The sequence below is a fragment of the Amblyomma maculatum genome, chromosome 4 (assembly GCF_055883805.1).
Source record: "Amblyomma maculatum isolate TAMU_Amacu chromosome 4, ASM5588380v1, whole genome shotgun sequence".
Classification (NCBI taxonomy): Eukaryota; Metazoa; Arthropoda; class Arachnida; order Ixodida; family Ixodidae; genus Amblyomma; species Amblyomma maculatum.
Window position 1 is genome coordinate 162,571,631 of NC_139347.1, and position 14,916 is coordinate 162,586,546.

General features: G+C 45.3%; 1 protein-coding gene across 1 annotated transcript in view; it reads right to left on the reverse strand.

Moving 5' to 3' along the window:
• The window catches only part of LOC146193388 (MAM domain-containing protein 2-like), a 39,802-nt gene extending 25,103 nt beyond the window's left edge, over positions 1-14,699 (reverse strand). Inside the window, exons 1-4 of the mRNA XM_084600536.1 lie at positions 14,571-14,699; positions 11,669-11,807; positions 3,327-3,435; positions 569-650 (exon numbers count right to left, since the gene is read on the reverse strand). Of these exons, the coding sequence (XP_084456662.1) occupies positions 569-650; positions 3,327-3,435; positions 11,669-11,807; positions 14,571-14,679 (439 nt within the window). The 5' untranslated portion in view covers positions 14,680-14,699. The remainder of the gene's footprint in view (positions 1-568; positions 651-3,326; positions 3,436-11,668; positions 11,808-14,570) is intronic.
• Positions 14,700-14,916: the final 217 nt, after the last annotated feature.

Genomic DNA, 14,916 nt, shown 5'->3' on the forward strand with positions numbered 1-14,916 from the left:
AGGGTGAATTTTCGCCTGTTACTCTGAAGTAATTGCACACAAAGGTGTAGCTAATGAGGTCATAGCGTATACGGCGCAAGTTCATCCATGCCGAAATTTTTGCGTAATTTTGCAGCAGATCCCAAGAGTAAGAGAAGCTATCGGTCTCTTGCTCTGCAGACATTCCAACAAGAAGTGTTCGGAGATCATTGCCACCTACCAATTCTGTGTCCGCTCCTTTTGGAGAGCGTGATAATGAACGAGCTTCACGTGCCGACTGCATGATTAGTTACCTGGCTAATGTTTATAGGCTACCGTATCATTCTCCACTGTATTCAGGAGACCTTAAGACACTAATAAAATCCAAAACGTCTCTTAATGGGAGCACGAATGTTATTTTGCCTTAATAGGATTTCGAACATAAGGGTTGCCATAGGTCGTCTGCCACGCATGTCGAGCACTTCATAAAAAATCTTCGAACTTGCTGCCTTTAGCTTTATTCCAAGATTCACGTATTAAAGTTCTCATACACGTTTAAACGCCTTGCTGTTCACTGTAGCTTCGAATTTCTTCACGAAATGTTTCTTACCTCTCGGTGGGCAACGTCCTGAATCCAGTACTATGTCATCCAGCGCTACCAGTCCAGTCGTGAAGTAAGCTTGTATGTGTATCTAAAATATGTAAATTAGAGACATGTAAGAATATTTTCCGGTGCCCTGAGAAATAGTTGCGCATAATAATGAGAGTTTTTTGGTGGTTGAGCTTTTTCGTATTAACGCCTTCTTTTTATTTAAGTTCTATAAATCATCTTTTTTTGGCGAGGTGAAGGCAATTATGGTTGGAGGTTTTTACGCAACATTACAACGTTGCACACACCTATCGAACGACACCGTCTCCTGCAGCAGAACAGTTGCATGGGAACGAAATTTGCGGCCATAATATTATAGGACTCAAATGAATATATTGTAAAGACACGCGGTGTGGAGTGTGTCATTCCCACAGTCTAAGTAGCATTGCTTAGAGTTCCAATTTGATCGATAAGAATGTCAGAATTGGGTGTCAAGCACCCGCCTACACTAATTCCGGAGTTGGGGGGTCGTTGGGTGTTTATTATTAAACACCCCAAATCGACTCAGCTGTCGAAGTATAGAAGGGTTGCGAAACTTCGGACAACCTGGGATGAAAGTCTTAACGCATTCTAATATTGCAGATTGCACGGGTGCCTTGCTTGTCGCCTCAATCAAAACGCAGCCGCCGCGGGTTGTGCTAAGGAACCGAGAACAATGATTTGATAAGCGTATAGAAGAGGAATAACATAAACTTGAATGAGCGCATATGGCTATAATAAACATTCTATACCATTGTGCTCTTACACTAGTTCAGCGCGTCACTTTTTCATAAAGTTACCAAAAAATAGTATGATAACAGAGTATAGTTAATACTGAAGTAAACAGTTAAAACATTTCTCGTTATTGCAGGAAAGCAGTGCCCAGCTTTAGCGCGGAGCTTTAATGCTAGGACAGAAAGGTACGCTGAACTCACGCAAAAATTGGCATCAAATTAAAAGCAAAAAACGGAAGCGCCATTTGAGTGTCTTTTCAAGGGAACAGGAGCGGACGAACCAATCATCGACTTGAAAAGAGGGCGAGAAACATGCTTCACATGGAAGTGTGCGCAAGAAGGTCACGGGGCAGCATAAGACTAAGCCCAGCGTAGTTAATTCCTAATTATTTCACTCATGCAAGCATCCTGTGCACTCGGAGGAGCAATAAAGTTTTGATTCAGAATCCGCACTTCTGTGGGCCGTTGTCAATAATATAGTTTCGATTTTCTTTACGAAAGGCGGTTATGCGCTGCATCAATGCATTTTACTCCCCACTAACGCGTTGCATTTATCATCTACTTAGACGGATAACCCTATGCAGCTTTACAAATACGAGGCATTCATGCACAAAGAAACAGCTCAGACGATTTTTATCGCCAAAACAAATACGCAAGAAGGCTCAACAAATGAAACGCCCATTTAAAAGCGTCAATTACCGAAATATTTTCAGTGCTGTCGTAGTTCATGAGCACGAGGCATTGATCACGCGTTTCTGTATATTTTGTCATCTATTTGCCATCTATGTGTGTTTCGTACTTTGGTTTTCAGAAGCTTTTGTTTTCCTGTACGTTCAAATGCGATAAAAATGTGGACGGAGCGCCAAAACGCTTTGAAACGTATCTGTTTGCCAGAAGAGATGTCCTCAATGGGCGCTTTCTGCCAATTCTCAATGTGGTGGTGCAGTCACGTCACCTTGGCATATTTTTTATTTATTTATTTACACAAATATTTATTTCTTTATTTATTATTCTAGAAGTAATTTTTGCAGGGGGAAAAGAATTCAATAGATATATTCAGAAAAAAAAATGAAAGTATAAAGGCCAAATAAACAACAACAACATCAAAGCACTATAACAATAATGAAAGGGTTTAATAAAGCAGTACAACAATAGACCAGTTAAAGAATGCACTAAGATTCAGGGCATATTAACAATCACACATCAAACAAAAAAATTTAATACTTAATACAAACACACCAAGGCGATAAACATTAATTTAGTTACGAAAGGGAGAACCAGGACTGCGACACAATGGAAGCTCAGTGAACACTGAGGCTGCCGATGCATTTTGTCAGAATTTGGTGCAGGACATCGTCCTTAGTGAGTTGATTCGATTCATTTAGGGACCTACGAGAAATGAATATTTGAAGCAGCTATTACGCTGGATAATAGGGGTGATTGCAAAATGTTATCGTTGCCTTATAGCATAAACTGAATAGAAATATATTAGTCAGTCCAGATTCATTTCAAAATTACCCGTGAATAATAGGTATAAAAGCCTAAGTCCAGAAACGTGATTTCTTTCTGTTATAGATACCAGGCCAGCCCTATTTAAAATGCATTGATTAAGAGTATTCTAATGCTTGGAAGTAGCAGGCTCCCGCTGAGAGAAACTAAAGCTACTTCGCGCGATCTTCTCGAGATGAATAGTAATATTGCGTACGACATGTTGTCACTTAAAAAGTTGCCGCCCCATTCAAGTCCGCAATGCGAGGCTTCAATGAAGTGAAAATCACCAAATTTTCTTGCGCCTGTGTCCTCTTTAATATTTAATACTGGAATCAGTGTAGGACATTGCGTGCTGGTTACCACAGATGGCTACTACCAGCAGTCGTTAATCATAAAGCCGAAGAAGCAATAGATCCTCCAACAAATTAAAAAAAAAGAACCGTCTCCCGGGCTAGACTTTCTGTGTCGAAGAATGCTAGAGCACGAACAGTGACGCATCTTGACGTAAGACGCACCTTGAACTTTCCTGCGGGCCTCTTGAAATCGATCAAAACATGTTCCCAGCGGTGGCTGGGTCGAGCGTTGGTGTCGAAGATGGCCTTCTCCTTTACGAACACGGCGAAGCTGTCGCAAACAAAAAGTTACTAATATAAATATCAAGGTAATGAACACAGCCATTACACTTAGCGCATGTATTCTCTTTAATTTTGCGCTTTCGGCTCCACAGCCAAATGTATCACGGCAAAAAGTTCTATGTGGCCGATTACTCTAAAGCGTGGCGTCCGGTGGCATCCAACACATGAAAACAACGAACATGCATACCTCTTGCAGATGGTAATACATTTTCGTGTACTCAGTGGTAGCTTTAGCCGGATATGAAGCCTAGGAGCTTTAACATCGGGAGCCAGAACGGAGAATACAGCATAAGCGGCACAGGAATCTAGTATTTATTCATTGTGCCATAGAAGTGACGGGAAGGAACACCTTTCTATGTCTTCTTATCGCTTTCATAAATTTTCTGCTGTTTTTCGCTAGGTGACGGCGCTCAGAAGAACCTGCCTTTGAGAAATCAGAATCAAGCTTCAGTGGATCCTCTGTGGTGCGTCTTCTTCTACCGGTCAACTATGAACCACTTAGCAATGCTACATTGCATTATTCCCCCTTTCCAAAAAAGAATTACCCAAGGCCACATCAACATCAAAAGACTAGAAAAAAGTAACAGTGCAGCTGTTAACAGCGTATACTGTCACCTAAACCACACAAAATACTCATGTCGGAGCTAGGGTGTCGACGTTTAGGTGGCGTGGAGCGTCTGCTATGGCTTCTTAGTTAACGCCACTCACAAGCTAGCGCTTTGTAAAGGCCGAAACCTTGCCTTGGATCCTTACGAAAACTAAGCGGAGAAAGGCGACAGACTGGTGTCCACATCGAGACTAGGCCATCGGGTTGGTAGCCAACATGTTGATGGCGTAGGCTGCAGCGGCTGCTCTGCTGCTGTCCAAAGTGCAGGTGGTTGAGCTGATGGGCTTTTTCAACGCATAAGGCCAACTGGTTGGCGTTTTGTGCGAGCTCGTCATCATCTGGATACGGGAGCATGACATCAAGCATGCTTTCGGGCCACATATAATTCGATATGGCTTCAAGCGCGTGGTTTTGTGCAGGGTGGTATTATAAGCAAATGTGACATACAGAAGCACCTCGTCCCAAATCTTGTGCTAAACGCTTACATTCCCACACGTCAATATCCGCCGTCTTCTTCAAGCATTAGGTAATTCCTTTGCTCTGCAGATGGTCCGTGTGGCCTTGCGGTGGATCGTCAGGTCACCTGAAACATCTGGTCATGGTCCTGCATCCCCCCCCCCCCAATATCACCCTCCACCATCAAGCACTCCCAAACCGATAATATCATAGAAACTGACTCCATACCGCAAGATGAGGTTGTGCAATAAATCCCCAGCGACTTCGAAATCTGTGCGGCGATGAAATAACTTTGTCCTCTCAGTGTAGCGAGTAAAATAGAACGTATCGAGTTCTATCCACGCATTGCCCGCAGGGGAGAAAGGCAAAGCACCAGAGATCCAGTCCTATTTGGTCAAACGAAGTGGACAGATATTGTGACTGGCTTGAGAAATCCGGGAGACTAAATATGAGGAGTTTCCGCAGAGGGCTCTCATGGCAGCCTCTTACATACTGTTCCAGAGCAGCAGAGAGTCCTGGCTAGTAATAGTGGTATTCACACGAGCGAGCTTCAATGATGTTGTCAAATCGCGAGACGTGGGGTTCTCAGGACGGAAATCACATGGGAGTGCCAGAATGTAAGCTCTTTCTTGGACAATAGAGTGCTTCTTGCACAAGATATCTTCACGCATACAAAAGAGCTCAGATGTCGAGAGAAGGGGCCAGGTAGAGTCGTATTGCAATTTCAGATATGATCAATGGGAGAGCAGATCTTTGGGTCAGTTCTCTGGTATTCCCAGAAATCAAATGCCCTTGTAGTGCATGGTAAATCAATGTCGACATCGATTGTTTGTGGCATCACTAGCATCAACATGTGCTTGCGACACTTGTGAAAGTCTTAGTGCTCGCGGCCAATTTAAAAGTAGTTATGTCGAAGTCCTGAAGGTGTGGACACCGGACTGTTAGTCGTCCAGGTGGGTTCTGTGGATCTGCCAACCCGCGGTAAGAATGATGGCCGATGGCGGCTTTAATTGGGCAGCCGGAGATGTGGGCAAATGTTCATGGTGGCCCAAACCACTGCAAGATATACTGATGCGATGTGGATCCAGTTAGAACGAAACGAAGATAGCGATGTGGAGCAATTCCTTGTGGTATGAGAGAGTGTGTGGCTAGAATAGAATATTACCCTCTCCCTCCCATCTTGACAGTGCGCGAGTTGACGATGTTGCAGGCGCCAGTGTGAAGCTGTGACCTACCTGTCCCAGTCCCATCAGGGCTAGGTTCAGCAACCCTTCACCACCTTCTGCTCTCCCTCGCGGCGCGCGCTACCGCGCATGTGTGAGGTGATAGCGTCGCGCGTATAAACGAGGGGCCGCAAACGCAGCCAGCGCTGCGGTTGTAAGCCGTCATTGCACACGGTGCCATTTTGGTGGTGGACGACAGCTTTTGCCAACGCGCGGCTTTCTATCTCACTTCTTTTTATTCTCTATTTTTTATTCTGTCCGCACGACGCAGAGGAGGTGGCTGTAACTCGGTTTTGGCCTCTTTCATCGCACCTTAGTCGAAGTACGCCAAAATCGCTCGTGAATCTAACCGAAAGCCATCTTCTGCTCAGCATCCCACACAAAAGACGCATGCTTCCTTGTAACGTGCATCAACGGTTCCACAATCAGAAAAAAAGTCAGCAGTAAACCGCGATAGCATGTACAGGGACGCCAGAAGCTTTAAACAGGTTTCTTATCGGCAGCAACGGGAAACCAAATCTTGCGGCGGCGTCAGTGATATCGAGGTCCGAGCTCACGCAGTCATCGCTCATAACAGTACCCAGAATGTAAGAACGTTTTGTTGGCCTAGTTGGTCACACTTCATGAGGAGCTAGACTTTTATGTATTGGAAGCTGCATTTCTGGGGTTTGGGCCTAAAGTCGCTGAGCCGAACTCGGAGTGCTTCGCTTTCAATACAGCTCGAAGTCAGCTGATATATCGGTTAAATGTCGGAAACAACAACGTCGTCAAGGTAGTTACGACAACTCTGCCACTTGAGGCCTCGTAGGGCGGTGTCCAGCACCCGATGTAATATAGCTAGAGAGACCACAAGCCGAAAGGGCGAACTTTGACTTTATAAAACTGTCTGGAGTGTTTAACCTGGAAAGCGCATAAAAAACAACGGACAACAGCAAGAGACAGACACACGAGCGCTTTCTTGCTGTTGTCCGTTGTTTTTTATGCGCTTTCCAGGTTTAGCATGTCTAATCAACTCGCCCAAACGCTGCCATTATTGTCTGGAGTGGCAAAAGCTGTTCCGCGGTCTCTCTCGCCCACGACTTGTGGCACTACTTGGGGTTCCATAAACTGAAAGCAGTTTATGCCTGAGCCTTCTATAGTCCACCACTGTTAGCGCACGCATTCAGCCATTTCGGAACGCAAGATATACTCTGTAGAAGGCACATGTAGGATCTGTACAATGGAGGTATGTTATGCGTCCTGCATGAATGAAAATAAAACTGTGCAGCGAGCATTCTGAAGAAGACTGCTTCGTATTGGATCGATAAAATCACTATTACCGATGTTTTTCGATAACCAGGAATAAAACGTCGCATAATGGGAATAGATGCCAGCGATAATTTATATCCTCACATTGCGAGGTCTAAAACTACAGGTTGTAAGGAATAAGAATCCCATAAAAAAGGAAGGGTTAAGTGGAGAAATATGGGAGAGGCCTTCGCCCTGCAGTGGGTATAATCAGGCTAGTGATGATGATGATGATGAAAAAAGGAAGCCTGTGACAGGTGTTATTTTAGATGAGGTGCAGTTAGTCTAAATTCCGTTTTACTGCGATAGCAATACCGCGCCAGGTTTGGAGCCGTCGTGTATCCCCGGATGGACGCCGTGTTTGACCGCTTCAGCCGAACTCCAACAGATGGCGGCACTGCCGACGCGCAGCAGCGGCGCCGCTACCGCGCCGAACAGATGGATCGCAGCTGCTTCGGCCTCGCCGTGTTTGTTTTTCTGTGCAGGCTGCTAAAGAAAGGTGTCAGCGACACGCTGCGGTAAGGAAGCGACACCGTGCACAAGAGACAGTGGAAGAACGTGAAGAACACCGTCCTAAGCGTTGTGCACAAGATGAAACTCGACAACTGCGTTCTAGCTCCCCGAATGCTTCCGCCTTGTCGGCGACTGATGAACACATGACTGCTTAGGAACACCGCAATGCCACCAAGCGAATACAGCGCGCTGAAGAATCAGCGGAAGAACAGTCGTAACCACTGTGTGTCATGTGTTCCCCTATAGCCAAATTATCGATTGGTTAGTTGGTTACACAACTTTTATTTCCATCGGAAATGGGCGTCCTCTTCCCCGCCCCCGGCCTCGTGCCGGGGAAGACTGGGAGTCGTGCGCCCGAGGATTAGAGGCTGGCAGGTAGCCTTCGGCTTGCTGCGGCTTCTTCCGCCAGATGGACGGTGCGGTGCTGGATCCCAGGGTCCGCGCTTCGCAGCAGGGTATCCCAGGCAACTCTACTTGTAATATTTTGTTCTATCCCTGGAGATTGTGGGCACTCCCAAATGATGCGGTAGAGGGTCCCTCTCGTCCCACAGTGTTTGCACAGATCATTGTCCCTAAGGTCTGGTAGCGCGTGAAACGCCCAGACCGGGTTCATGCACGTATTAGTTTGTAGCCGCCCTCCACGGTCGCTTCTCTATTATTTAGGCTAACATCTGGCGGGGGTATCAGTCTCGTCCCAATTTATAATGGTCGATGATTTCCCGTAATTTTGCGGACACTCGTCGTGTGCCTAGTGTTCGGGGGGCTCGACGGCTACCCGGAAGTAGAGAGCTCGGGCTAGCTCGTGAGCTGCCTCGTTACCAAGGACGCAGTGTGAGCGGGTGTTCTAAATTAACTGAATTTTCCTAGTCACCGTTCCTTGGGTGCGGATTTTGGCCGCCTCCGGCGATATCCTCTCCTATCCAAAATTTTGAATGGCAGTTTTTCTGTCGCTAATTATGAACTTGGCTTTCGTTCCTACGCAAGCTAGCGCTATCGCAACTTCCTCCACAGTCTCTATGTTGCGGCCTCTGATGGCTGCCCCGGATGCCGGCGCCCCTCGGCCATCGACTACCGAAGCTACCACCGCACCTGTTCTGCCACTTGCCGTATCAACATAGACTACTTCCTTCGCTCCCATGTTCTTGAACCGTCGCTCGAGAGCTTCAGCTCATTTGGCCCTTCTTTCGACATTAAATTCTGGATGCATGTTTCTAGGGAAGGGGGAGACTACCAAGTCGTTCCTGCTTTTCCTACTAATTTTGACTTTTTTTGAACTCCTCTGTCTGGGTTAAGGCCTACTTTTGCAAGGATTACCCTGCCCGTCTCAGTTGTGCGTAGTCTCTCTAATTGGGAGACTTGCTCTGCCTCCGCCAATTCTGCCCACGTGTCATGCACCCCGAGTTCGAGAAGTCGTTCGCTCGAGGTATCCATCGGCAGTCCTAGCGCCTTCTTAACGCATATTGGGATCAGGCAGTCTAATTTATGTTTTTCGCCGGCCTTGATGTCCAGGTGGCGTCAATGATTCTGCTTATTACGTACGCCTGGGTTAGGTTAAGTAAATTTCTCTCTTTGAGGCCACTTCCTTTAGTGGCCACCCTCCTCAAGAGCCCAAAGGTCTGCATCGCGTAACTTTCTAATTTTTTTTCAGGAGCTCTCCGTTATGGCCGTGAGATTGGATGACCATACCCAAAATCTTGATCTGACCTACTTTTGGTACCGGTTTGCCCTCTACCGGAATATAAAACTCTCCGCTATTCTTGCAGCGGAGGTACTTTGGGTTATATACAAACAACTTAGATTTTTGCGGGGAGCACGGAAGTCCCCTTTCAGCCACGTAATCGACATTGATGTCGGTGGCTGCCTGCAGGCGTTCCTGCGTACTCGCATCGCTCCCCTGGTTAATCCAGAGGTTGATATCGTCCGCATACATGCTAAAATTTAGCCCTGTGATCTGATTAAGTTTACCCGGGAGGCCTCTCATCGCCACGTTGAATAGAAAAGGCGATAGCACTTGCAGGACACACACGAGCTAGGTCTCACCCTCCATACGGACCAACCAAATTATCTAACAACACAAGCTGCGCCACATGAGCCAACACACAAGCGTAGCCATGCGGCCATTGCTAACGAATTTTACCAGGCTTAACCAGAGCTAAGCCACTGCCATTTTTGTTCGACTCTGAAGACCTCTGGCGCTGCATAGTTATATAACACAACACACACACAAGAGAGAGGTAGTGAGTGCATCATCGGTGTGAACGTCTTGCTTTAACCTTTTGTGTGCGTATGCGTTGTGTTAGTGTATAACTATGTAGCGCCAGAGGTCTTCGGAGTCGTCTAGCCAACTAGCCAGCTCGCGAGTACTACTGAAGTTTTTTTTTCGATTCCTGCGTGCGTGGCATAGGACGCATACAATGAACTTATTCTCGAAAAGGATGCGCTTTAGTGCCTCAATCTTAGGTGGATTAGTCATGCTGAATTTGTACTGTCTCTAACGCATGATAAAACAATGGCATGAAATTTATTCCGCGATGCACACTTTAAACAACGTGCCAGTTTGGGTGATTCTTATGTATGGCATAATGACTTGCTGTTATCTTGGAATTCATAGATGGTCCCCAACCTAATGTTCGCAATATTTGCACCATTTCAATTTTTCGATGAGTTATAGGTCTAATACAGGGCGGCCGAATAGGAGCCTGTCCCCATGCACATTCTTCCTTTCATATCCACCCTATTAAACGAAAGCCTTTATTGGCCCATGCGGCGTCCGGGGTCCTGTCCGGTCCCACTATAGGTATCAATCATCCTGACAGCCACGCCAGACTGGCCAGTGCCAGCACTGTGGGGAGGTGGCTGACACATGCCACATGGTATGGGCCTGCCAACAGAACCCATTCCTATCCACCATTCCTAACCCTTCCTGGGAGGACTTGGAGGCTACCCTGCTCCACTACCACGATTTACCGGCCCAAAGGTCCTTAACGCGGCATGCACGGGCAGCAGCAACCGCCAATGGGGTCATTGACAAGGGATTCCACCTAGTATTTGTAAGGCAGAGGCCCTTGATTCTCCGCGCCGAACATATCTCCTTGTAAATATAGAATAAATGTTTTTACACCACCACTTGGCAGTTCGTCATGCCAGCGTGGTTGCCATAGAGAGTAATTAGTTATTTAGCAAAAATGAATTATGTAATTAGTTAATTAGCAATTGGTTATAAGTTAAAGGTAATTGGCATATAGTTGAATAGTTAATTACTAAATATTTATATATAATATTTAGTAATAGTGCGAGCGATGACACTAATGACAGAGATGACTAACTATGACAGCACCACGTAGTGATGTCATGACCGGACCTGATGCCACGACTGGTCATGACCTTACCAGGCCATCCACGCATATACGAAGCTGACCCCACCGGGCGTGCCATTCAGGCATCCGTGCGGCGTCTTTCCTTAGGCGCTTCCTCGAACGCCGCACCTCACAGCATACAGAAGCAGATGCAGTACAGCAGGCATCAGCGGCGTTTCAAATTGGTTTACAGGTGAGAAGAACGCAGTATCTGTCACAATTCCCCGCGGAACCGAGCCGTAAAAAAAATGAAGAAGGTGGGAGTGAAAAGTGCCGTAGTGGAAGGCTTCGGAGCACCGCGCAAAAGAGGCTTTCGCCCCATCGCACTTTAGTGGTCCAAAGTGCCCCCTAGAATTTTTACATCAATTGTGCGCGAAAGTTACGCCTTGCTAAACATTGCCCGCTGAGAAAATATTTGCACCAAACCATCTTTTGAGCAGGGAGATTCTTCATCACTGCGTCACTGTTGACTCTTCATGTTGCTCTCGAAAAAAAGGAAACACTAGCAAATGCCAGTGGATGGGCATTGTTTTCGGTGCACCGGGCTGTTTGGTGCTTAATGCATTTGTAAATTTACCTGCCCACGTCTGCTAAATCTATCCAAGTAGGACATCTGTATAAAACATTTGCATGCAAAAATTGTAACCATGATTTGCTTAAAATATAATAAACCTCCTAATACTGATTTCATACTTTGTAATGGCAGTGTGCATACAAGTCTATTCCACGTGCATAATTCAATTTCCTCGCCTTGGCTGCTTGCATGTTTTCTATACTCACTTGTTATGCTCTGCGTGAAACGTGAACAGCCAGAAGCTCAGACAGGCATCATTTGCTGCATCAATGCCTATTTCGGGACTTTGAAGGATAGCTGTTTCATAACTATCTTTTTTCTTGTTCGTCGCAAACACGAAGCGCCCTGAAAGAGCGTGGAAAGCAAACAAACTGCCGTAAATATTTATTCGCGCACATAAAGACACTTGAAGCAAGATTATAAACACAATGGAAGAATGAAAATCTGCGAAAATGCGAACTCAATCATTCGGTCTAATCTTGGCGTGCCGCTTACAAAATGTCCACATATCAGAATTGTGCCCCTAAAGGAGAGCGAGCAGTTGTTAGAAGGGATAAGTGACGTTGTTATTGCTTCATCATCATCATCATCATCATCATCATCATCATCATCAGCCTGATTATACCCACTGCAGGGCGAAGGCCTCTCCCATATTACTCCACTTAGCCCGATTCTGTGCTAGCTGCATCCACTTGACCCCTACGAACTTCTTTATCTCATCCGCCCACCTAACTTTCTGCCGCCCCCTGCTACGCTTTCCCTTCCTTGGAATCCAGTTTGTTACCCTCACCGACCATCGGTTATCCTCACTTCGCACTCCATGTCCTGCCCATGCCCATTCCTTCTTAATTTCCACTAGAATGTTGGTAACCTGAGTTATTTCTCTGACCCACTCTGCACGCTTCCTATCTCTTAATGTTACCCCTAGCATTTTTCGTTCCATAGCCCTCTGGGTTGTCCTCAAGTAGAATTCCATTGGTTAGCCTCCACGTTTCAGCCCCATAGATGAGTACAGGCAAGATGCAACTGTTGTATACTTTTCTCTTGAGCGATACCGTTAAGCTGCTAGTCATAATCTGCGAGTGCTTGCCAAATGCGCTCCATCCCAATCTTATTCTTCTTGTTATTTCCTTTTCATGGTCCGGATCTGCGGTTACTACCTCGTCCTAAGTAGACATATTCGCCTACTACTTTCAGTATTTCGCTACCTAATGTAAACTGCTGTTCCTTCCCGAGGCTGTTGAACATTACCTTAGCCTTCTGCATATTGATTTTCAAGCCTACATTTCTACTTTTCCTGTCTAGGTCATCAATCATTATTTGTAGTTCATTCCCCGATTTGCTTAGTAAGGCAATGTCATCAGCAAATCGCAGATTACTGAGGTATTCTCCATCTACCCTTATCCCTAACTGATCCCATTCCAAGTCTCTGAATACTTCCTCTAAACAAGCTGTGAATACTACTGGGGAGATTGTGTCTCCTTGCCTAACACGTTTCTTTATGGGAATTTTGTTACTTTCTTTATGCAGAACTATGGTTGCTGTGCAGCCACCATATATATCTTCCAGCACTTTCACGTACGGCTCGTCTACCCCCTGATTTCGCAATGCCTGCATCACCGCCGAGGTTTCAACTGAGTCAAATGCTCTTTCGTAATCAATGGATGCTATGTATAAGGGCTGGTTATATTCCGAGCATTTTTCTATCACCTGATTGATGGTATGGATATGATCGATAGCAGAGTGCCATTTCCGAAACCCTGCTTGATACTTTGCTTGTTTGCAGTCTAAGGTTTTCCTGATTCTATTAGCGTTTACCTTAGTAAATACGTTATACGTAACAGACAGTAAGCTGATTGGTCTGTTATTGCTTCAAATAATCGCAAATATCCCAATTCTTGTTGAATTCACATAGTCGCACAGGGTCATAGTTTTATCGACGACTTGTTGCCAACATTTTGGGAGGGACGAAATGTAAAGAAGTTCGTAAACAAATACTCCTGCGTACGTTACAGAATCAACCTTGAATAAATTGATCTTGCACGCATTGTTATTGTTCAAAGAAGCAAATGGGCTTGTTAGTGCGTTTGAGTAAATGAATGCAACATTGCAAATAGCATTCAAAACGACAATGGACAGCGAAAGAAGGCAACCTATGGGACACGACGCTAGTTATTGTCTTTTGCCACTGAAGAAACCAACTGCGCAGCATGCTAGCATGTTGTCTCGTAGGTTGCCTTCTGTTTCCTTTTGTCGCTGTTCATTGTCTTTTCCACAGCAGTCACAACGTTGCATTCATTTATTGAATTGCAGTGCAGAACACACTATGATGCCGCCATGGTTGGGAAACTCACTAATAAATCAGTTATGTAAAAAATGATCTTGTTTTTTTTTTGCAATTCCTTATCTCTTAATGGTGTACTAAGTAACCGAATCCACTCGGATCTGCGATAAAACGAACACTGCTCGCACCAGCGCAGAATGTTCCAGACAGGTGTCGACCTGAACCCCTAAGCAGTTTCTCGCACTGGTCGACGAAACATTTTATAGGAGGTATCTAACCAGTAGAGTATAACGGCTCTCTGCTAATTCAGCTAGCCAACAGCGCTGGAAAAGTTTCATGAAGTAATCACACTTCTGACTTATAACTCCCATCTGCAAGCAGTAGAAAACAAAATAAAAACAACAAATGTTGACATATAGAAATCATCTTCAGTGCTTCAGGTGACGGCAACAGAAAATCTATGAGACTTCTTGCTAAGAAATTGGCCTGGCTTATTTATTTATGAACTTCGAATAATTTTCTGAACAATCCAGCATGAAATATTTGATCAGACAACTCGAAGGCCAAATCGTGCTCAGTTCTAGACCAAGCAACCTCTTCAGTTAAAAGAAGCCCCTGGTGAAGCTGAAGTTTCTTCTACATACTATTTTTTTTTCATCACCTGAAATCCAAATCGAGGCTATCCATTTTAGTCTAACAGCTACATCTTTGCATTCTTTGTACACTGCGATAGCAAACTTCCCCTCTGCGCCGTTTATAGCTGATTTTTGTGGGGTGCTTAAAGGTGCATAGCAGGAGTTTTATAAATACTCGTGTATGCTCACCTCTGTATGTTTTCACCGTGTGATCGAAACGTGGAAAATCGGGGATCTTCTGAGAAGGATCATTAAGCACCCACTCAGTTGATGTCTTCGTCCGCTGCCATCCGCACATAGTGCCTCCTTCGAATGTGCACCGAGCTGAAATTCAATGATGCAGGAGGACTGTATGAATGTGGAACAAAGTTCGGGTTGCTGTCTAAACCCCGGCGCTAATGATTTGCAGAAAAGGCCTCGGTTATTGGTTGTATTAGAGCCACCATTCCTCTTACAGAAAGGAAATAACTATTCCTGATATCGATACTAGTGCTGGGAATGAAACATTTTGTTCTAAATCGTTCTATGCCTAAAT